The sequence below is a fragment of the Gorilla gorilla genome, chromosome 3 (assembly GCF_029281585.2).
Source record: "Gorilla gorilla gorilla isolate KB3781 chromosome 3, NHGRI_mGorGor1-v2.1_pri, whole genome shotgun sequence".
NCBI lineage: Eukaryota > Metazoa > Chordata > Mammalia > Primates > Hominidae > Gorilla > Gorilla gorilla.
Genome location: NC_073227.2, coordinates 126670447 through 126692606, shown reverse-complemented (window position 1 = coordinate 126692606; position 22160 = coordinate 126670447). Strand labels below are relative to the sequence as shown.

Here is a 22160-nt window from a genome sequence, read left to right as displayed (position 1 = left end):
GTAAGTGTATAATAATGCAAATATTGACAGAATTCTAATCAGAGCTATTCAGTACCATAAATACTGTTGAGCTCTACCACATACCTAGTACTGTAAATAGTTAGATGTTGTCAGGAGGCTTCATGAGAGATTTGGGAAAGAGAGTGGTAAAAAAAAGTTAATTGCCTAGCAGATGATAAAAAAAAATTTGTTTTTTCATATTGACATATAGGTATATACACACAGACATGTTAAAGTATACATTATTTTATTGAGACTTCTTTTACTGTTCAAGGTTGCCTTTGATTGATTGATTCTGCAAATATTAGTAAATGCCTGTCATGTTTGGCTTAATCCCTCAAGCAAGAGCATGGGTGGTGCCATGTTGAGGCCTTAAGGGTCTCTCTCTGTAGGGAACAAATTGGGAGGTCAGAGCTGATAGAAACCTAGCTTTGAAGCAAAAGTAATAAAGGTGCTGATGAGTTGAAGATTTATTTAGCAACCTGTCTTTCTTGTCCACTGCTTTGACAAACATGTACACTGGGGTTATAATACCTTGATAGACCCTTGCCTGATACTATGGCCCTCCTTGTGTAGATGCCAAATATACAGAAATGAGTAACTCATTACCCCAGGTCCCAAGTCAGCTTCAGAAATAGTAGAGAAAAATACAACCATGATTATATTAAATAATACAGTAATAGTTGTTATAATAGGTGATGTACAATGTGCTATGCTATGCTTGGGAGTACAAAGAAGAGAATGTTAATTTTGCATTAAAGAATATCAAGGCCAAGCATGGTGGCCCATGCCTATAATCCTAGCACTTTCGCATGCTGAGTCAGGAAGATTGCTTGAGGCCAGGAGTTTGAGACCAGCTTGGGCAATGTAATAAGATCCTGTCTCTACCAAAAAAAAAAAAAAAAAAAATTAGCCAGGCATGGTATCTTGTTCCTGTAGTCCTAGCTATTCAGGAGGCTGAGGCAGGAGGATCATTTGTGACAAGGAGTTTGGGGCTGCAGTGAGTTATGATCATGTTACAGGAAAGGGTCCCAATCCAGACCCCCAAGAGAAGGTTCTTGGATCTGTGCAGCAAAGAATTCAGGGCAAGTCCATAGAGTAAAGTGAAAACAAGTTTGTTAGGAAAGTGAAGGAATAAAAGAAAGGCTACTCCATAGCCAGAGCAGCCCCAAGGGCTGCTGGTTGCCCATTTTTATGGTTATTTTTTGATTATATGCTAAACAATGGGTGGATTATTCATGCGTCCCCTTTTTAGACCGTATAAGGTCACTTCCTGACGTTGCCTTGGAATTTGTAAACTGGTAGGAGTATAGCAGTGAGGACAACCAGAGGTCACTCTAGTGGCCATTTTGGTTTTGGTGGGCTTTAGCTAGCTTCTTTACTGCATCCTGTTTTATCAGCAAGGTCTTTATGACCTGTATCTTGTGCTGACCTCCTATCTCATCCTGTGACTAAGAATGCCTTAACCTCTTAGGAATGCAGCCCAGTAGGTCTCAGCCTCATTTTACCCAGCCCCTATTCAAGATGGAGTTGCTCTGGTTCACATGCCTCTGACAGTCATGCCACTGCACTCCAGCCTGGGTGACAGAGCTAGACCCTGTCTCTAAAGATAAGAAATAATAAAAAATATATATATATTAATCAAACTCATATATAAAAGGTTTTGGTGGGATAAAGGACTTTAGACCACAGAGCGATGGCTCTTCTGTCTGTTATGTTTTATTTGCTTACATTCATTCATTTTGATGATGCTGGTGGTCTCAAAGAATTAATGGATTTTCAAAAGATGTTGGCCTTTTATTGTTGACATATTTCTAGGAAACAAAGTCTTAATATCATTATTAATTATTCTTAATTTAAAAAGACATGTCTCTTGATTAATTATAAGCTTACTTTTTTCAAAAATAATTGGAGACAAGATGCAGACATTCATACAGTATTTTATATATAGTACATGAAAGAAAAATAATCAAGATGAAGATGTAAAAAAGGAAAAAAAAAACTTTCTCTACTCTCTTATGCTTAATGGTAGGTCCCAGGAATCAAACTGATAAAAGGCTGGTTAACAGGAGAAAAAAACAAACAAACCCAGATTTAATCTATAGGCACAGATTTCACAAAGAAATGCAACTCATGGAGGTAGTTAGAATTGAGGCTTATATACCATCTTTACAAAGGGAAATAAAGTATAGAGAAGAGGGTAGACAAAGGAAGAAGGGTTTGGGATTTGAGAAAGTGACTCAGAAATGCATGGTAAATAAGAATTACTTAGTAAGTTTGTTATGTAGATAAGAGTCATTTTCCTCTTCCTAGTGTAGGAGAGGATAATTTCCAAATGGAATTTATCAAATGGAAATTCCTTTCATCTTTACAGAGGGAGATTTATGTTCTGCTTAGACAGAAATGGAGAGAGAAGAGAGCTAATTGCCTTCACTCAAAATCCTTATGTCAAAGTGGGATATTTTGAGATGGCATATTCTGATTTTCTTCAGGGAGAAAGGAAACAGAATAAGATTTGAGGTTAGTAATATTAATATTTTTTTAGTTGGACTATAAATTTGGTTGTATACTTCTTATAGGCCAGGGCAAAGAAGTAAATCTAACTGCTTCAAATTATTTTTATAATGAGGCAGCTTATTAAGAAATTAATTTCTAGATACTTAAACGTGGAAAAAAATCAATTTAAAGCTTTATAATGTTTGTACAATCTGTTGTCTAGATGAACTATGGAGACTATGGTATAGAAATTTATTTGGTATGAGGATCTGAGATCTCTGATCTGATCTTATGTCTATTGTTATGGGTTTGCTTTATTGTTCTTTTTGGTGTTAATCTCTGAACTGGGAAGTCTCTGTAGCTTTTTGTCCCCTACCTTTTTTTGTGTGAGGGAGGTACACTGAAGAATGAAGAGGTTCATAAACTTAGAAAGGAGAGCTTTATTTATCATAAGGGTTATAGCCTGCAGGGCGATCACTGTGACAGGCTGGGAAGCATAGCCTTTTGCGAGAAGCTTGAAACAGACACTCTGAGGGAGGGGCAAAGGGAACAGAAATTTATACTGAGCAGAGTGGCCAAATATACATATTCAGTAAGCTGTGGGAGGAGTCATGAATATCTATGAAAGGAGAACCGTGTGTATGTGCATTTAAACTTCATTCCCCTTCAAGCCCCTTCATGGGTCCCACATATAAAAATTGGCAATGCTAGCATCATCTGAGGGTCATGATCCGAGGGTGGAGTTTTTGGCCCTCTGACGTCAAAGGTGGAGCAGAGGATACGAAAACCCTTACTGCTTATTCTTGATAGACTGGCCAGAACCACTCCTTGGTTGGTTATCAGGCAAATGGTCTCTTACCAGGCAAAAAAGAAGGGGTAGTGTCAGGTAGTTGGTTGATATCAGTTGTGGAATCTTTTGAAAGGGCTGGTTTTTGTTAAGTCCCTAGGGAAGAAAGCCTAATCATGGTTAAGGGAGTGGGGTATAATGAGGTTGTCTGACCCTAAGTCCTATCATGGCTGAGAACTCAGTTTTCAAGGTTACTCTGGTGTCCCTTTGGCCAACAGATGGTCCCTTCAGTCAGTTGAAGGGCTTTGAAGATTATTTTTAGTCTACAGTAAACATCTAAGGAAATGAAATTTTAAGTTTAAAATTGCAGCTTCAGTAGGCTTTGGGAGGTCTGTGAACCCCTTCAAATTACATATAAAATTGTGTATGTGTATATACATATGTACACATGTGTTTGCTGAATAATGAAAATGCATAGTTTTTCGCAGATTTTCAAAAAGGATTCCTAATGGAAAAAAAAGAAAAAAGGGCTTAAAAGCACTGGTGTAGAGTATCAAGGGGTATGGAGAGATTATCTTCTTTACTTAAAGGCTAACTTGAGAAGTTCTAATATCAGGTACTAGACTTTTCAAAATTGATTTTACCTGTACCTAGTGTTGCACCATGTCATATATTTACCAATTAGGAGACCCACAGTCAGGGCCACTGTGTAGGGTTTTGCCTCACTGCATAAAAGCTTCTGGATAATGGAGTAAGTGGGAGCTGAAATCTGATTCTCTAATTTATTCTAGGGGGAGGAGTGCATTTTCTAATTTGCTTAAAGAGAACTGTGAAGACTAGTGGTAACTATATCTAATAGTAGACTATAGATAGCTCTAGCCATTTGCTGAAAGCCCAGAAAATAACTTTTGGTGAGTTAATTTTTGTTCAAAAAATAATTTTTTGCCAAAGATTTTTATTTGTTACCTGGCTTTAGTGACATTAATTAGATGTTGAAAAATTACAGGGATCATTTGGAGCTTTTTACATCACCAAGCAATTAATAGATATTTTCAATCCCTGTATACTTCAACAGCCCTTACCCTTAATCCAGCTACAGATTCTAAAGAATTTCCAGTTGTAGGTTTATCCTATTTCCAAAACCATTCTTTGGTTGACAGTACAGTAGATGCTAAGTATTAACCATGGATGGTGAACATCTGTAAATTTGGCAGAGGCCTGTCTTTCCACACTCTTTCCACCAAGAGCCCTTTGTTTGAATTCCCACTGTATCTGGAAGCCTCTTTGGAGCTTCACTTTATGTATTTGGGGTTTTTTCCTCTGTTCCTAGGCCTCCTTTTCTCAATTGACAAAATAGTTCTAAAGCTCCTTCTTTTCCTTCCTCTACCTAAACGGGCCTCTATAAACACTGAATTAGGAACTGCGTTATAGCATGATTCTCTTTGGGGAGTATTCTTCCTTATTTTCCCTGTGAACCTTCTTTTTGATTATCAAAGTCGGGTGGGAACTGATCCCCTTAGAAACTGTAATCGTTCTACTGATTGTTGTTCTCTGAGGCCAGTTCAACAGCATGGTTAGTCCCGTTAGCCCTGTCCACCATATTGCTGTTTACTCTGCTTCCCTGACTTGCCCTGCTCCTCCTGTATTTCAGCAGCCCTCTCTGCTAGGGTAACATAGGTCATGAATATGTGTAAAGTTTATATATTCTAAGTCTAGTTGTCTGAAATGAAAATATCGATTGTCATTAGGCTAGGGAATTTGATTATCTTGTTTTTATTGGCAATGTTTAGCATTCTGAAAAGTTGTGTGTATAAGGAATAATTTACTGTTAGAGTAATTGCTTATGTAAAAGTCTGTTTGTTCCAAAACATTCTAGTCATTTCAGTTGCATCTACTTTGAAAAATTTGAAGTTTCTGATGAACAATCTCCTTAGTGAAAGTATTTCTCAATATGAACACATATTTTTCAATGGTGTAATACCGCATGACTTTGATTTGTGTCTCCTCAAAGAATTTTGATTTTGATTCTACTTTTCCTCTTTTATTCTGTTCTTGCTATGCAGATATCTTGCTATTGTTAGTCATGCCCCCTCCCACCCTGCATGTTATTGTTAAGTCAGTAACAATTGACTTCTTACTTGGAGTCACATACTCTTGTTACATGTGGTCTGTTTTAGTAACATTATGTTTTCACATGTTATGTTAGCTCAGAAGTCTAGCTTTCACTGTTTTCTATAGATCATTCGAAACTAATCAAAGATGATAATATTTTCTTGCTAACTCAGCAGGATGAAGTTTTTAATATCAGGAATGGCAAACATTTTATTAGAGTTTGAGAATATGTTTTTTTTCTAATAGAAGAAAAATATCTTTAGGAGAAAAAAAGCCAGTAAAGCCTGAAAATACTATGTTAACAAATTTTATCTTTTCTTGTGAGCTTGAAATCTCAGCTGTGTTTAGAAGCAGAGTGAAGATGATAAATGGTAGTGCATCCTTTTTTATTTGGTATTGATTATCCAGAAATCTTTCAATGATTGCTGGTGAAATCAAGAATAAAAATTATTTTATTTGAAATTAAAGTAGAGAATAATAGAATTATATGGAACTATAAGATAATTTATTCTGTATCTCTAGCATATAAATTTTAATCTGTATTAGTTTCATAAGAGAAACAGAACAAATTATATATATAATCATATAAGTTATTTATATAAGTTATATGAATATATAAAAAAGAATTGCTGGGAATTGGTTTGCATGATTGTGGGGTGCTGCTAGGCAAGTTTGAAATCCATGAGGCAGGTCTTCAAGAAGGACAAGCTGAACTCTTGGGCAGAAGCACACGCTGTCATCCACAGGTGGAATTTATTGTTCTTCATGGAAGCTTCAATTCTGCTCATATTTATTTATTATTTATTTATTTATTTATTTTTCAGAGACAGGAGTCTCACTATATTGCCCAAGCTGGTCTTGAACTCCTGGCTTAAAGTGATCCTCCCATCTCAGCCTCTCATGTAGCTGGGATTATAGGTGTGAGCCAGTGTACTTGGCTTTCAATTCTGCTCTTAAAGGCTATTAAACTGATTGAATCAGGATTACCCTGATTATCTAGGATAATTTCCCTTCAAGTAAACTGATTATAGACTTTACTCATTTACAAAATAATTTCACAGCAACATCTAGATTAGTATTTGATTGAATGACTGGATTCTATATTCTAGCCAAGTTGACTCATAAAACTGACCATCACAGTGTTCTGGTACCAATACTATTCTTTAAGCATAATGTTTTTCTTTGTTGGTTTTGAACTGTATAAACACTTATTGAAATATCATATTTTAAAGGTGATGAGCTAGTCTCAATTTTTACTGTTAATAACAAAAGTGATGCAGTAAATATATTGTAATAACCCTTTATATTATTTTAAGACATTCATGATTCACCTCTTTCTCTAAATTTAAACAAAAAAACCACTACTTTAAAAAACTATTTTACTTCCCCCTACTCCTTATTCAACTCCTTTATTCTTGCTTAAATGTGTGTTCTCTTCAGTTTCTTAGTGTTAACTTTGTATTAGCCTGTTTTCATGCTGCTGATAAAGACATACCCAAAACTAGGTAATTTGTACAGGAAAATCGTTTAATGGACTTACAGTTCCACGTGGCTGGTGGGGCCTCACATTCATGGTGGAAGGCAAGGAGGAGCAAGTCACGTCTTACATGGATAGCAGCAGGCCAAAAAAAGAGAACTTGTGCAAGGAAACTCCCCCTTATAGAACCATCAGATCTGATGAGACTTATTAATTATCACAAGAACAGCATGGGAAAGACCTCCCGTGATTCAATTACCTCCCACTGGGTCCCTCCCACAACACGTGAGAATTCAAGATGAGATTTGGGTGGGAACACAGCCAAGCCCTGTCAAACCTAAAACACACAGTTCAGGCTAGAGACACTACATCATACTTGTGGTTCCTCAAATCTTTGTTAGAAGGAAGACTGTTTCACAATTATTGTATATTCTACTCTTTAAAGTTCATCTTAGCATCACATTATTTTTTATAAATAATGCTACTACATTGATGATTTATATTTGGCACATTATGATTCCCAAATGCTTTATTCTGTGAAACTATATTGTTTTTATAATGTGTTATTTTTAAACAGTGGTCCAGAGATTTCAGAATGAAGACTCTCTAAAGATTTCTTAAAAAAAATGGTTCATATTGGAAATATTGTTTTGGTATACACTCCGTTATCTCTGGGAGAAACTTTGATGTTCTGCTGAGGATTATGGCTCAGCAGTATTAAAACTATGCTTAATAGTTCCATAGAATCTTGAAGCTTTGGCAAACACTTGTTTATGATATTTTGAAGGGGTTTCCAGAAGCCTGAAAAATTTTAGTTGTGCCAGATACTTTGGAAATCTCTTATAGATATGGAGAATTATGAATATCCAATTTAAAATGGTTAATTAATGGAGTATGCACATTTTAATAAATTATTTTGTTTTTGTTTTACATGAAAGTCAGTGCTACTGAGTTATACTGAGTTTATAACGTGGGCATGTAATTTTCTACACAGGACAGGGCTCTGTTTAGTGACTGTAGTCATATGAGATTCTTCATTTCTAATGGCCACATCATGCCTTTGCTAAAGTTAATTTATCTAACAGTTATCTTTATATTACATGCCTATATGTTGTAGGTGACATTCTAGACACCTGTGATGCAGTACACCTGTGTGCACTAGGCTCCTGTGATGTACTACTGTGATGCACCTGTGTGCAACTACTGACGCACTGCTAGGCACCTGTGATGAGACCCACATCATTCCTGCCATCATAAAATATATTATCTGATAGGAAAAAAGATATCACAGTAGGCCCCCCCTTTTCCTCAGGGGATATGTTCCAAGAAGGCCCCCAGCACCCCCAGTGGATGTCTAAAACTAAGGATTGTACAGAATCTGATTCTCTTCAGTCAGAACGTGTTTCTTCTGTTTATGTCTTCTACTCACAAATTTAATGCCTTTTCCATCCTAACTAGACACTTCTCTTGCAATGTGGTCATAATTTTGTAGTTTGAGGTGTGACAGCAAAACTGGCATGATTTTCTTTTTTCTTCACAATTTCACGAATAGAAAATTTCTTACCGTGTATCTTAACAACTGGTTTTTTTTCTTTCCTTATCAAGTCGAGAACTTTCACCTTTTCACTTGAAGGAAGCACTTTTCGTCGTCTTTTTTTTGTTGTTGTTTTTGAGACAGTCTTGCTCTGTTGCCCAGGCTGGAGTGCAGTGGCAGGATCTCGGCTCACTGCAAGCTCTGCCTCCCGGGTTCATGCCATTCTCCTGCCTCAGCCTTCGAGTAGCTGGGACTACAGGTGCCTGCCACCACGCCTGGCTAATTTTTTTTTTTTTTCGTATTTTTAGTAGAGACAAGGTTTCACTGTGTTAGCCAGGGTGGTCTCCTGACCTCGTGATCCACCCGCCTCCCAAAGTGCTGGGATTACAGGCGTGAGCTACCGCGCCTGGCCACGTCTTCTTTTTGGCATATATTAATTGCTGGTGAGGGATTTCACTGTGCTACTCAGAATGGCATGCAATTTAAAACTTAGGAATTTTTTATTTCTAGAATATTCCATTTAAAATGTTTGGAAACTGCAGAAAGTAAAACCATGGATAAGGTGGAGTTACTGATGATGCTGGCTGGACCAAAATAAGAATGCATACAAATTATTAGAGTTGAAACAAGTGCTACAAAACAAAATTAAAATGTAGAATAGAGTATGTTGTAGGACAGCAAATCGATGTTGGGGGGACGAGAGAAGTGTCCCTTGAGGAAGTCACATTTAACTGAGCCCTGAATAATGAGTAATAATAAAAGCTAACAATCAGCTATTGCTTGTTATGTGCCACACACTATTCTAGGCCTTTATTATATATTAACTCATTTCAACCTCACAACAACCCTGTGAGGCAGGTGGCTATTCTTCTCTTCATCTTACAGAAAAAAACTGGCATAGAGAGGTTAGAAAATTTCCCTGAGGTCACATAGTTAATTAGTAGCAAAACTGGGATTTGGATCCCAGACAAAATAGTCTATACTCTTAACCACTATGTGGGAAAGATCATTTCAGGCAATAAGAACCCATGTGTAAGTGTCCTAAGGCAGGAGGCCAGAAGGAAGATCAGTGTGGTGGAAGTTGGTAAACTAAGATAAAATAACATAGATGAAGCTAGAGAGGGAGTTTCATATTCAGCCTTCTTATGATTTTATCAGTTGGGCTTTAGTGTGAAAATATGTTGGAAAGAAATAGGAATTAATGTGAGAAGATCAGTTAAAAGATTGTTGTAGTTATCTAATGAGATGATGCTGGCTGGGCCCAGGTTGTGGCAGATGGAGCAAACTATATAGATTCTAGAAATGTTTGAGAAGTAAAAAATAGCAGGACTCTGTTTATTTGGATTGGAGAAGGGGAGATTACTGTTTAGTTGCTAGCTAGAGCAGTTGACTGGATAGTGATAGCATTTACTGAAACAGTATTAAAGGGGACAGACTTTAACAGTAAATTATAAGTTGAAGTTTGGTTGAGTTTCAGGTGACTTTTATATTAAAGCCTATAATATAGGCTATAGAAGCCTGCAGTTCAGAAGAGAGTTTTGGGCTTGCAATAAAATCTCAGAGTTTTTCAGCCTTGGGAATAGATGAGAAAACAGTAAAAAAGACCCAGAATCAAAGGTGGAGGAACTGGTAGCATTTCAATTTGGGTAGAAGAGGTAAAGATTTACAGAGGGTACTGAGGGGAGGGAGCCAGATAAATGTAAGGAAAATGGACAAAACGTGGTAAGATGAAAAGCAAAGGAATGCAGCTTCTTCTTTTGGTTTTCTGATAATGTTGCCTGCTTTTTTCTTCTGGAATTTCACTGTTGTACTAAATTGCTTGGAGCTTACCTTTGCATGCTCTTTTCTTTGTTAAGTAAATAACTTGACCTTTTATTGCATGGTTTCCTTTTCTTTTTCTTTTTTTCTCATTAAGTGTTCTTTTAAAGTTAATTTTCTTTAAATTCCTGTTAAATATTCCTGCTCACCTCTCTCTCTAGCTTCATCATTTGCTATTTCATTTTATTCCTTTTCCTCTACAATTGGAATCTTTTATCTGAAAATGATAATATTCACTTATAGCATTTTTAATTTTTGTGTTTCAGATCATTCTGTATAATCCCATTTCACTAGACAGAGTAAACTTAGATAAGATCCAAGATAATACTCTGCTCCTGCACTTGACATGTCTGTCTGAACACAATTGTCCATCTCTACTTCCCCATTCAAGACCATGCCTTGATCCAATCATTACTGAACTATTTTATATACTAGATTTCTTACTCTGAACTTCCTCTTTCCTATCTTCTTCTGTCTCTTTTTTCTACCTTGGCTACTTTTTCATTTTCACCAAACCTTCATTTTACAGTTATCATTATTCGCAGTTTCTTTGCACCTTTACTTTATCTAGTCTCAGTCTTTGTGTTTTGTGTTAAACTTCTTCTTTATTTTACTTAGAATCTGTTTTGCATAGATACTGACAACACTCCAACTTCTTTTGAACCAAACTCCTCAAATAACCTTGTCAAATCCCCAAAAGCTTATAAAGCCAGTTGTACTTTTCTTTTATTCCTGTTAGATTCATTATCAAACATCATGTTAGTGACTTGGAATAATGGATGAGGCAAAAAAAAGTATAGGCTGGTCCTTAGAACTGTGCCATCTTGATCAGTTGATCTGTTGGAAAATAAAAATGACATCATTAATGTTGATCATGTCTACCACTGTTTTATAATATTTAATCTCAACTGTTGTTCAGTTGACCCTTGAACAACATGGGTTTGGACTGCACACATCCACTTAAATATGCATTTTTTTCCCAATGAATTTATATTGGAAAATTCTTTGGAGATTTTTGACAATTTGAAAAAACTCATAGATGAACCATGTAGCCTAGAAATATAGGAAAAAATAAGAAAAAAATATATGTCATGAATCCATAAAATAAATGTAGATACTGTTCTGTTTATGTGTTGTCAATAAGGCTTCAAGTCAAGAGTAGGCAATTAGTAGTTAAGTTTTGGGAGAATCAAAAGTTATAGGTGATTTTTGACCATTTAGGGGGTTGGCACCTTTAAGAACCCCCTGCGTTGTTCAAGGGTTAACAATAATTCTAGGTTGAATTTCTTTCTCTATAGTTATGATTCAGATCATTTCTACTTTTTTTCAAGTTTCTGAATGCAATTTCAAAGGTCTGTGTTTAAAACCAGAGTGTCAAGCAATCTGTACCTGGCTCCTTTTCTCTTCTTTCAAAATTCTTTATATATTCATCTAATCTTTTACTTCTTTCTTTCAATGTGTGTCAGAAGAAGGGTGAGTTATTTTTTTCCCCAAGGACAGTCTTTCCACCTATTTTTCCTGACGTACATAAGAAAAACTCTAGAGGAAGAAAAATACAAGAGAAAAAAATAGTTATTGTTTTATTAGATGTTTATTATCCTATATACTTGGTAATAATGTAGTTAATATAGAGTTTGAAAGGCTCTTTTAAAATATTGTTGTGGGTGTTATATATTAATATCATCAGTGGAGAGTATTATTTTGTTTTTAACATGTTGTACTGATAAAATATAACATGGATTTGCTTTGTTTTTCTCAGAACGACTAGTGGTCGTGGCTGAACATTGTGAACGTAGTCTGGAAGACTTGCTTCGAGAAAGGAAACCTGTGAGGTACTGTATAGTATCAGAACAATTAAATGAAAAGCAGAACTTGGCAAACAAAAAGGCATTTTGTTTAAACTGCAGGGGTTTGGTTTCTTTTGTTACTTGTGTAATGATAAAGGTAGGTGCAAATTTTCATTTGAGAAAATTTAATTTACAGATTACATATGAATTCAACATTAACATAGTCCAGTGTTCATCTTTTGTAAGGTAGGCATTCTCTGAAATATTTCACAAAAAATTCTTCAAAAGGGGATATATGAAAATTTGAAACCTTCTTAGTACTAAGCATTTCACTAGCTGAGATTAAGATTATTTTCCTGGCCAGGCGCGGTGGCTCACGCCTGTAATGCCAGCACTTTGGGAGGCCGAGGCGGGCGGATCACAAGGTCAGGAGATCGAGACCATCCTGGCTAACACGGTGAAACCCTGTCTCTACTAAAAATACAAAAAATTAGCTGGACGTGGTGGTGGGCACCTGTAGTCCCAGCTACTCAGGAGGCTGAGAAAGGAGAATGGCGTGAACCCAGGAGGCGGAGCTTACGGTGAGCCGAGATTTCACCACTGCACTCCTGCCTGGGTGACAGAGTGAGACTCCATGTCAAAAAAAAAAAAAGATTATTTTCCTGTATTTTTAGTATAAGAGTGGGGCTTCACTGTGTTGGCCAGGCTGGTCTCAAACTCCTGACCTTGTGATCCACCTGCCTCACCCTCCCAAAGTGGTAGGATTACAGGCTTGAGCCACCACAGTGGGCATGGTGGTGCGTGCCTGTAATCCCAGCTACCCAGGGTGCTGAGGCAGGAGAATTGCTTGAACCCGGGGGGCGGAGGTTATGGTGAGCCAAGATGTGCCACTGCACTCCAGCCTGGGCAAAAGAGTGCGACTCCATCTCAGAAAAAAAAAAGATTATTTTCCTGAAAGGATCACATGGTAACTTCAAATAGGATACTTGTATTCCTAGGGACACAGTGAACTGTGTTAAATAAAGGTCACATTAAAGAGTAGGGAGAAATATTAATCATAGCTTGGATAGAATTTAATGATACAGTGTAAATGCAATTATTTCAAAGACTCAATAAATTTACTCTCTTGGCAAGGAAAGTATGTGGTCTAAACTTTTATTACAAATATACTATTAAATGAACTTCTTCAGAGGTTTCCTGAAGTGACCTTAAAATTATCAAAAATCTTTCTTAATGTATAAATCAAGTATTAAACCAATAAAACATCTTGCCATGAGTGTTTATAGATTTATAATTATCCATCCTAGTTTTGAAAAATATTGTTACTCTGACTGGTTAATAGTTTTCCATTACCACAATATTCTAGATGAAAAATCTTTTTCAAGGGAAGAAAAGCATTTATCTTAATAAATGGTAGTAATTTGATAGAAGCAAAACAAATAAATTGAATAAAAGTGCTATTATTGCTCCTTTAAATGATTTGGTTTTGGGTAGCCTCTAGAATGAAAAATGCAGATACCATGTATATACCAGCAGTCCCCAAACTTTTTGGCACCAGGGACCAGTTTTGTGGAAAACAGGTTTTCCATGGATGGAGGGTGGAGGGATGATTTTGGGATGATACAAGTGCATTACATTTATTGTGCACTTTATTTCTATTTTTATTATATTGTAATATATAATGAAGTAATTATACAACTCACCATAATGTAGAGTCAGTGGGAGCCCTGAGCTCGCTTTCCTGCAACTAGAAGGTTCTATGTGGGGATGATAGGAGACAGTGACACCCAAAGTCTGTTGCTTATGTTCAGTCTGCTCTGTAATCTCGTTTTGGTTGCTGTCACTGCAGAAAACCTTGCTTCACAAAGATAGGATGTTGGAAATGGAAGCAGGCTGAAAAGGAGTGATTTTGTGCCAATCTTGGGATATTCTGTCTTGACTTTAATCTAGAATGTATGGAGGTTTGATATTGTCTAGTTGATCCTCTTCTAGCACAGATGAAGTCAATTCACCTGGTTTATTCACAAATGGGTTGCGGATCTATTCCTTCCCAGTTCAGGGGTCCTTTGTGGTTGGGAAGCAATGCTTAAACTCTTTTGAAAGCTGAGCTAGGTGATCTGCGCCAGTTGGGAGAAAGAAGGCCCTGGCTCAGCCTCTTTCAAAATCTCTGCTAATGTTTGAAACATGTCAGAAATCCCAGTGTTCACTTGCCACCCCCCATAATTCCAGTTTGGCTTTGAATGCAGCCACTTTATCTGCGAACTTGAACAGAGTTGTTCTCTCCTGAAGTGACAGATTGAGTTTGTTGAGCAGGTTGAATATGTCACATAAAGAAGCAAGCTTTGTGACCTATTCTGTGTCACTGAAATGTGCTGCCAGTGGTGACTATTTTTATAAAAGAAATCTCTGGAACAGCTCTCATAACTCAAAACTCTGGCCAGTGATCCACCTTTAGAAAGCCACCTACTTCTGTGTTTAAGAGAAGACGTGTATGCTCTGTGTCCATCTCCTCACAGAGCTGCATGAACAGATATGAGTTAAGGGCATGTACTTTTTTTTTTTTTTTTGAGATGGAGTCTTGCTCTGTCGCCCAGGCTGGAGTGCAGTGGCGTGATCTTGGCTCACTGCAAGCTCCTCCTCCCGGGTTCATGCCATTCTCCTGCCTCAGCCTTTTGAGTAGCTGGGACTACAGGCGCCCACCACCATGCCTTGCTAATTTTTTTATTTTTAATAGAGACAGGGTTTCACCGTGTTAGCCAGGATGATCTCGATCTCCTGACCTCATGATCCACCCACCTCAGCCTCCCAAAGTGCTGGGATTACAGGTGTGAGCCACCGCGCCCAGACAAGGGCATATACTTTAATGAGGTTGATAATTTTAATCATATCCTGCAAAACGTTGTTAAGTTCAGGTGACATTTTTCAGGTAGCCGGCATTTCTGTATGGATGACACAGTGCATAGACTCACATTTAGAAGCAACCTTTTTGACCTGAGAAGTGAAACCAGAAAGCCGTCCAGTCATGGCGGCCGCTGTGTCTGCATATACCGATGTAAAGTGACCAGTTCAGTTTCTCTGATATTTAATCATTCAAAGACTTGAATAGTTCTGCAGCTGTGGTGTTTGTTAGCAACAAAAGTGCACATAAATATCCTCATGCATATCCTCCTGAAAAATATATTGCACAAAAGCAAGCATTGTTGCATTGCTGTCAACATCGGTCGACTCATCAGTCTGAATTGTGTACCATGGTGACTCATTAATTCTAGCAATTGTGCCTCAATATCCTCTGTTATTTCATCAGTTTGTCTAGTTATGGTGCTAGCCGAAAGAGGAACACGTGCTACCTTTTGATCGGCATCCTCTCCTAAAAGTTCATGACAGATGTCTTTAGCAGCAGGCAGGATCAAATCTTCACCGATAGTAAAGGGCTTCTTAGCTTTAGCTATGTAGTTAGTCGCTAAGAATGATGCTCTTAGTGTCAACACGTTTGATGAAGTGGTGGCTTTCAATAATTACTTAAGTTCTTCGTATTCATGTTTTTTTCTTTTGCAAAACTGCGAAGACTTGTCTTTTAATCGGGCTGCTTGGTCTCCATGTGGCAAAGCAGTTTTGAAGGTTTTATGGCTTCATTGGATAGCTGGTTGCCACATAGCGTACAAAGCATACTTGGAGAATGTGAATCATCTGTTACAATGAACCTATAATTTAAGTAGGACTGTTGGTATTTTCTTTTAAATGAAGCTTTCTTTTTGTTGGCAGTCTTAGAGTCTTCTGCTGTCTCATCATGGGGTCTTTCCCCCTTTTTAAAGAAGGTCTCCAGTGATGTTTGGTTTTTACTCATTTGACTAGGGTTTAGCTTGTAGGCTTATCAAAACTGTGACCAAGACAAGTGTGCAGTGCGGGAAGGAGGTGCAGATGGAAGAGGTAAATAAAATAATAGGCAGGCCATGTGCAGACTAAAATAAATGTTGCATTTTGACTTAAAGCCTGCCACCAGATGCAGCTGTACACTTGAAGTACATCAACTCACTTGCCACTCTAAAGCCTACCACCAGATACAGCTTAATTGTCACTTGCCTCTCACTGATAGGGTTTTGATGAGTCTGCAAGTAATTGATTTATTATGGTCTCTGTGCAGTCAAACCTCTCTATTAATGTTAATCTGTATATGCAGCCACTCCCCAGCGCTAGCATCACTGCCTCAGCTCCACCTCAGATAATCAGGCGTTAGATTCTTATAAGGAGCCCGCAACCCTGATCACTCGTATGCATGGTTCACAGTAGGGTTCGTGCTCCTATGAGAATCAGTGCTGCTGCTGATCTGACAGGAGGCAGAGAGCTCAGGTGGTAATGTAGCGATGGGGAGCAACTGTAAATACAGATGGAGCTTTGCTGGCTTGCCTGTTGCACACCTCTTGCTGTGCAGTCCTAGGTACAGGGTCCAGGACTAGTCCATGGCAGGGGGGTTGGGAACCCCTGATGTACACTATAGCCTTACATCCTTCCTTAGAAAGTTCTAATCTGACTATAGGTAAGAAAAATAACTTTTATATGTATTTAGAAATAGTTTAACCTTATTTAGTAAATGTGTTTTTATAGTTATAATTTTTGTAATGTCACTAATCTTTGATTTTTATTTAAAAGAATATATTATTCCGGCCGGGTGTGGTGGCTCATGCCTGTAATCCCAGCACTTTGGGAGGCCGAGGTGGGCGGATCACGAGGTTAGGAGATCGAGACCATCTGACTAACATGGTGAAACCCTGTCTCTACTAAAAATACAAAAAAATTAGCGAGGCGTGGTGGCAGGCGCCTGTAGTCCCAGCTACCCCGGAGGCTGAGGCAGGAGAATGGCGTGAACCCGGGAGGCGGAGCTTGCAGTGAGCCGAGATCACGCCACTGCACTCCAGCCTGGGCAACAGAGTGAAACTCCATCTCTAAATAAATAAATAAATAAATAAATAAAATAATGTATTATTCCTTGCTCACTAGTTCAAATTTACAGGCTCCTGCTGCTAAAAAGCAATTTTCTTTAAAAGCTAGTTGACATTAAAATTGAAAACCAATTATGCCCACAACTTTAGGTAAGAAAAAAATATTTTAGTTGAGCCTGGGTTAAATTTGTGTAAAGATTTACAATGCAATATGTATGATGAAAATATGCATTTACAATGCAATATGTGTGATGCAATATGCCCTAACTAGTTAGGCAGCCTTGGACAAGTCTCTTAATCATTTTCCTTATCTGTAAAACAAGGAGTTTCACTGATTGAGAGATCATTGTAGCACAAGTTATTCTTAACTTAATGTTTTATTTAATATGCATCATATCTGATAATACATCAATCGTCTTTTTTTTTTTCTTTTTTTTTTTGAGACAGAGTCTCGCTCTGTCACCCAGGCTGGAGTGCAGTGGCATGATCTCGGCTCACTGCAACCTCCGCCTCCCGGGTTCAAGTGATTCTTCTGTCTCAGCCTCCTGAGCAGCTGGGATTACAGGCGTGCCCCACCATGCCCGGGTAATTTTTGTATTTTTAGTAGAGATGGGGTTTCACCATATTGGCCAGGCTGGTCTCGAAATCCTGACCTCGTGATCTGCCCGCCTCAGCCTCTCAAAGTGCTGGGATTACAGGCATGAGCCACCGCGCCTGGCTGATCAATTGTCTTCATAAATATAATTTGTTATATTTTTATAGACTAATATGTTAACCTACTATTGCTCTTTGTTTAAATGGTAGATTTCTTGACAGAAGAACCTATGGCAAGTCTACATTTAAAATTTCAATGCTATAAAAAAGGCTAAATTATTAATAGAAACATCTATTTTATGATCCAGCAATTCCAGTCCTAGGTATAAGGCCTCCTTAAATTTTGTACTGTAGTACTTCATTTGCCTCACTCTAGTCCCAGCTCTGTCTAGGTATTTATCCAAGAGAACAGAAAAAATACATGTCCACCTATGCAAAAAGATTTGCACTAGAATGTTCCCAGAAACATTCTTCATTATAGCTCTAAACTGGGTAGAACTCAAATGTCCATGAACAGGAGAATGCATAAACATGGTACAGATTGATAATTCTTTATCCATAATGTTTGGGACCAGAAGTGTTTCGGATTTGGGATTTGTTTTTCCCAGATTTTGGAGTATTTGCATTTACATAGTGAGCTATGTTGTAGATGGGACTTAAGTGTAAACACGAACTTCATTTATGTTTGAATGATAGCTTATACACATAGCCTGGGTGTAATTTTATGTAATACTTTAAATAATTTTGTGCATGAAGCAAAGTTTACACTAAATACTTACGTGTGGAATTTTCTACTTGTGGTATCACATTGTTGCCCAAAAAATTTTGGATTTTGGAACATTTTGGATTGCAGATTTTCAGATTAGGGATGCTCAACCTGTATGTTAATCAACAATGAAAAAGAAAGAGCTACTGGTACACACAACATGTGGATTAACCTTATAAATATTACGCTGAGCAAAAGAAGCCAGACATAGAAGATTATCAGTATTTATCTTCAGTGATAGAAAAACGGTGCTTTATTCTGTTAGAGAGTAAGGGATAATTCAAGAACTGATTCAAAATGGCCTTGAGGGAACTTTTTAAGGGGATGAACATTTTTGTATCTTGATCAGATACTACTTATATGGTGTATGTGTGTCATAACTAAATGAAATATGCACTGAAAATGTATAATGTATGCATTTTACCTATGTAAATTATACCTTAATTTAATTTTTTTTTTGAGACGGAGTCTCGCTTTGTCACCCCGGCTGGAGTGCGGTGGTACGATCTCAGCTCACTGCAAGCTCCGCCTCCCAGGTTCAAGCGATTCTTCTGTCTCAGCCTTCTGAGAAGCTGGGACTACAGGCATACACCGCCATGCCTGGCTAATTTTTTGTATTTTAGTACAGACGGGGTTGCACTGTGTTGCCCAGGCTGGTCGCGAACTCCTGAGCTCAGGCAGTCTGCCTGCCTCGGCCTCCCAAAGTTCTGGGATTGCATACCTTAATTTTTTTTTTTTTTTTTTTTTTAGAAAGGGTTGTTGAGTTATTCACTTGGCTTGAGTTCTCAATCCCTCATAGAGAAACAGTATTGTGTTGTTAATGAAGATGTTTGAGCCACTGACTTTTTTGTATTTTTTGGTTTTTAGAAGAAATAGTATGAATTAGTTATTGCCTAACAAGTTACCTCAACACTTTGTGGCTTAAAACAACAATAAAAATGTATTAACTCATATAATTCCTTTGGATCAGAACATAGGAATAGCATAACTAGATGGTTCTAGCTCAAGGTCTCACAAGATTTCAGTCAAGATAACAGCTGGACCTCCAGTCATCTGTTATAAAAGCTTTTCTGGAGTTGGGGGATCTGTTTCTAAGATGGTTTACTTATAAAGAAGGTGCTAGTTGTTGACAAGAGGCTTAATTCTTTTCTACATTGAGGGCCTTTCCACAGGCCTCTTGACATGCTCAAAGCATGGTGGTTGGCTTCTCTCAGAGTGAACAATCTAAGGAAAGAAAACAAGGTGGAAGCTACAGTGGCTTTGGTAACCTAGTGTCAACAAACACACACTGTTATTCCTGCAATGCAATACCCTATTAGTTTACACAGGTCAGCCATTAACTGTATTCTGTGTTGGAGAGGATTGCTCAAGAATGCACATGTGAATTTCATGAGTCATGGCTCATTGGGGGCCATCCTGGAGGCTGACTACCACAAATGTCTTAGAGACCATACAAATACTTTTGAAAAAACACTCCTACAAAACAGGAGTGACATGCTAAATCAATATTAATGCTAACTGAAAAATATCTGGAATTCTTAAGATTATTCATATTTGTTTAAAGTATTTGGGGTAGAAAAAAGAAAGGAGTATACACTAAGAATAGGGGGTAGAGTATTAAGGGAATATCCAGAAGTCCCACAGGTGAAATAGGGTCTTTATGGACATAGCTATGATCAGAATTGCTATACATCCTGAAAATTAATGTTATCCATGGTCTTGTGCTCCCAAAAGTTCCAGAACACCCCGAAGTTCCGGAGGACCCCATAAGCCACAAAGAGAGCAGTCCTCTGGTCATCAGGATGGTAGTCTCTTATCTCCACATTTCCCCCTCTGCCTGTATATGGTCCTTCTTTTACTTGGTAAAGGAACTGAGGCGAAAGAGGTTGGTGATTCAAAAGATAAATTTCCGTTTTCATTGTTTTACCTCAACTCTATTCCACCCCCACCCCCCCTGCCTTTTTGTTTTTTTGAGACAGGTTCTCGCTTTGTCACCCAGGCTGCTGGAGTGCAGTAGTGCGATCACTGCTTACTGTGATCGCTGCTTACTGTAGCCTTGACCTCCTGGGCTCAAGCGATCCTTCCACCTCAACCACCCTAGTACCTGGGACCACAGGTGTGCATCACCATACATGGCTATTTTTTTATTTTTTGTATATACAGGGGTCTCATTATGTTGCCTAGGCTGGTGTTGAACTCCTAGGCCCGAGTGATCTTCTTGCCTTAGCCTCCCAGGTGTTGGGATTACAGGCACAGGCATGAGCCACCATCCCCCAACCTTTTTTAAAAATGTTTTTGAACTTTGAATTGTATTATATAAGGATACAATCAATATTGCTTTGCCAGTATGATTAAATCATTAGCTCATGAAAAGTTTTGCATTTTTGTGCTTACCATTTTTTATCTTTGTTTGAAAGACAACAAATCTTGTGGCAATGAACATCAGTAGTTTCTTCAATGATTTTGCATTTGTCTTCATGAGGATGAAATAGTGTAGATGGAAGCACATTCTTTGAGGATGTATATTAACATGAGTAGGATTAAATGCAAAATTTATATGATCTTTTATGCCATTTACATTTTCTTTTTTCTTTTAAATAGAACACATAGTAGCCTTAACAGGTCTTTCCATTTTTTCCATTGAGATGCATTTAAGCATTTGTGTAAATAAAGTACTATTTTTTAATTATTCTGATAATAGACTAAAAGTCAGTGTTTTCTTTGTACATTTTGGAATATAACATTCAGTACTTACTGCCTTTTAGTAGGAATGATCCTTTTAGGTTCAGTTCCAAGCTGTTATCTGATCCATCCATCTAAATTAATTTTGCTGAGAACTATTTGACTTTTCCACATATTTGGATTACATTAGTCTCCAGTTACAGAGCAGGTATATGTGTAGAGTTGATGTACTGCAATTTTAATTGATTTTATAACCTGTTTATAGAAAGTGAGAAGATGTTCTTAAGGTTTATAAATTAGTTCTTTCCTTTACTACCAAAAGTAAGCACCGGCACCTGCAAGAAGGGCTGATGTAAACAGGAAACCTATTTAGATGGGGTTGCAACTTGACATTTGTGATTTTTACTTGTTCCTTTGTCTATAACTGTTGCAAAACCATAAGCTGCCAGTTGTCTGGTCGTAATTTGCAGTTGATTTTCTAAACATAAGCATCATTCAAAGCATATATCTTACTTGATATATATTTTGAAGAAAATTTTAAATATTTGGTAAAAAATTTAAATTTTAATTTTAAATTTTAAATCTTTGGTGGGACAGGGATCAGGGGAATGAAAACTAGGAATTTAGAGAAGAGTCTGTGTCAATTTGCTGACTTTTTTTCATGACCGATTTAATATTGAATGAAACAATATTGTACTGAAATGTCATAGTAGTAATTTGCTACTACTATGGGAATAATTACAATTTAAGCCTATCGTGAAGCTCCAGATCTCACTAGAAAATCAAACGTTCTCTCTTAGTATTAACGGCCGTAAAACCCTTTTGAGAATTTATATTATAAAAGGAGAACTTAAGTTTGTTTTATGAGGTGTTATCAAGTTAGTATTTTATAGACTAATGTTATTTGTGTGGATAGTTGGCTAACCTGGTTTAAAGGAAAAAAATATTCAACATTTTCTTTAGAGTCCATTCAGGCTTTAATATAAGGAATTAATTTTGAGACAGCTGCTGTCTTTCCAGTGGCTTTTATGTTATCTGTGCCATAGTTCAATCTTGCCAGCATTTCTCTTCAGTTTAAGTTAAATGATCAAAATTATTTTTTGAAAATATAAAATTGTAAAATTAAATTCCTATAGTGATTAGGTTTCAAGAAAAAAGTACAGCATTTAG

At 37.4% G+C, this 22160-nt stretch overlaps 1 protein-coding gene and 1 long non-coding RNA gene across 6 annotated transcripts in view; one reads left to right on the top strand and one right to left on the bottom strand.

The window, feature by feature from the left end:
* The window catches only part of TBCK (TBC1 domain containing kinase), a 265095-nt gene that overhangs the window by 9262 nt on the left and 233673 nt on the right, over positions 1-22160 (top strand). For all 5 annotated transcript variants that reach the window (XR_010133450.1, XR_008679124.2, XM_019025572.3 and 2 more), the window contains exon 3: positions 11984-12056. Coding sequence is in view for 3 of the 5 variants with exons in the window: in XM_019025572.3 (XP_018881117.1) it covers positions 11984-12056 (73 nt within the window). In the remaining 2 variants the exon portion in view is untranslated. The remainder of the gene's footprint in view (positions 1-11983; positions 12057-22160) is intronic.
* Positions 10993-21342, bottom strand: LOC129533095 (uncharacterized). Its single transcript, XR_008679126.1, has 3 exons — positions 21064-21342; positions 11614-11763; positions 10993-11061 (listed from the first exon to the last, which is right to left on the bottom strand). It is a non-coding gene; the product is annotated as an uncharacterized lncRNA (long non-coding RNA).